Raw genomic sequence first — 2146 nt, 5'->3', positions numbered from 1 at the left:
TAGCTGCCTTCCAGCACCACCTCGGGACGGCCTCCCACCCCCGTCATGCGCCGGAAGAGCCCGTACGAGTTGGCCAGCTGGTAGCGGTCCACGGCACCGAACAGCTGGTGCACAGCTGGCCACAGCTTCCCATTTGACTCATGCTCGATGTAGGTGAATGGTACCTGAACGGCCGCGGGGAGAGAGTCATGAGGCATGGACAGTTCTGGCAGCACGCAAAACCTGCTGCCCCCCAGCCCCAGCCGCACTGCCCTAAGCAGAACTCGCACCCAGCACCACAAGAGCATCAGAGCTGCCGTGGACTGTGTCAGACCCACGTCTGTCGTGCCCAGACTCTGGTGTCGCACGGAGCGGAGGCTGGACAGGAGAGCGACTGGGTGCAAGCAGGGTTTCCCCTGCTCCCTCTCTCCCTTCCAGCCTCCAGCACTGAAAGTCCAGGTAATCTGATGCAGAGGCCATGCCCCTCACCCCCATGCTCCATAGGTGCTTTAGTCCCCAAGTCCCAGGCTCAATATTCCCACGCACTGCTTCTTGCAGTGCTGACACCACCGTATACTATATCCCAAAGCTGGGCCAGATCCCTGGGCTCCCACGCCCGCAGGCTTTGCGCCAGCAACCCCCACAGGCTGCAGCTTTTCCCTCTCCCCACAGTGTTCGGCAGGAGGCTGAGTCCAGCCCTGCAACCCGGGTTGCCCCGTGGCCTCCCTGCTGCAGCAATGGGTTGCTGGCTCTGGGTGCAGGCACTCACCAGAGAGAGGCTAAACATCCCCAGCGTGGTGGTGGTGAAGACGGCCCACTGCAGCGCAGCCCACACCTTCCACAGGAAGCCCCGGATGCAGGCACACCTAGGGGAGCGAGCGTGGGGCAGGTGTGGGTCAGATGCAGACACATGGGAAGGGCAGTCGGCAATGCCCCCACTCCATAGCCAGCCTCGCCCTGGGCACTAAGAGCCAGGGCCCTTCTGCTGTGGGGATGTCCCAGGCTTCTGGGCTGTGCTGCTTGCTCCCTACCCCTGTTTCTGCTCCATGTGTCAGGGGGTTTTCAAGCCTCCCCCTGAGGTGCTGGTGCTGCTGCAGCCCAGGCTGGGGATGGGGATGGGGATGGGCTGTGACAATGCTCCTGCTGACACCAACCCCGCAGGGTCCTGGCTGGAGGGTCCTGCCCCCGCGCTCAGGCTGTATTGGGGCAGGGAGGGATTTCTCCCCTGCTCAGACTGGTTACACCGGGGGGTTTTGCCTTCCTCTGCAGCAGGGGCACGGCCTGGACCTGGGCTCTCTGCAGTGCCCATGACCCCCATGGCAGCAGCAGGAGGTTGGAGGCCGCAGCCCCCCTGCTTTCCCAGGGGCGGGGACGATGCCTGAGGCTGTGTCAGGGGTGACTGTGTCGGGTGGCTATAAGGTTGGACACAGGTTTGTCTGGCCTGATCCACTCTGCCAGCCCCACAGCTTTAAGGGTCTATGATTTTGGGCTCCGCAGCCTCTCCCCGATGACTCCACCACCTCCCAGGCCCCCAGTGGTCACATACCGGTACATGGACAAGAGGATCTCCCAGCCCAAGGAGAGCAGCCCCAGCCCAATGAGAGGCAACATCACAGTCTTCAACCACTGCATGAACTCATGGTAGGTGAAAGCTAAGGGGGGGGAGGCACACAGTGGTCAGCTAGTACCAGGCGGGAGTCGACAGCCGCGGCCCCTACCCCCTCACCCCCTGGGGACGCAGCGGGTTGCAGAAGCCACAGGCACTGAGCATGGATAGGGAAGTTCAGGCTGACAGCTGCCGGGCCCAGCCTGCTCGGACGTACCAGAGCTCCCAGGGATAGCACCCCAACCTGTTAATTTTTAAGCCTAACGAGGGTGGCTTGAGTGATGCTGTATTCAAGGCCTGGGGGCAGCCTGGCCAGCCTCAACCTGGAGGGGCTCTCCAAGCATGGCCAAACTCAGGGGCTGCATCCTGCTAGTGCCCTGGGGCTCGAGGGGGCACGCAGGCCCAGGTTTGGACTTAGCAGGGCCTGCCCTGCAGTGAGGGGGGCAGCTCTGTACCGATCTTGGATTCAACGTGCTGCTTCTCCCAGTTGATGCCCAGGCCGAAGTACAGGACAGTCCCGTAGAGCAGCAGCCCGTAGACGGCGAGCTCCACCAGCCCGGA

The 2146-nt window shown here is 62.9% G+C and overlaps 1 protein-coding gene across 1 annotated transcript in view; it reads right to left on the bottom strand.

The window, feature by feature from the left end:
• Positions 1 to 2146, bottom strand: part of LMF2 (lipase maturation factor 2) — a gene marked incomplete at its 3' end in the record, with an annotated part of 28176 nt that overhangs the window by 6576 nt on the left and 19454 nt on the right. Inside the window, exons 7-10 of the mRNA XM_019509344.1 lie at positions 2041 to 2146; positions 1526 to 1631; positions 749 to 845; positions 21 to 164 (exon numbers count right to left, since the gene is read on the bottom strand). Of these exons, the coding sequence (XP_019364889.1) occupies positions 21 to 164; positions 749 to 845; positions 1526 to 1631; positions 2041 to 2146 (453 nt within the window). The remainder of the gene's footprint in view (positions 1 to 20; positions 165 to 748; positions 846 to 1525; positions 1632 to 2040) is intronic.

Source organism: Gavialis gangeticus, unplaced genomic scaffold (assembly GCF_001723915.1).
Source record: "Gavialis gangeticus isolate Ggan-Ray unplaced genomic scaffold, GavGan_comp1, whole genome shotgun sequence".
NCBI classification, from domain to species: domain Eukaryota; kingdom Metazoa; phylum Chordata; order Crocodylia; family Gavialidae; genus Gavialis; species Gavialis gangeticus.
Note: the sequence above shows the minus strand (reverse complement) of the source record. Positions and strands in the feature narration are given on the sequence as shown.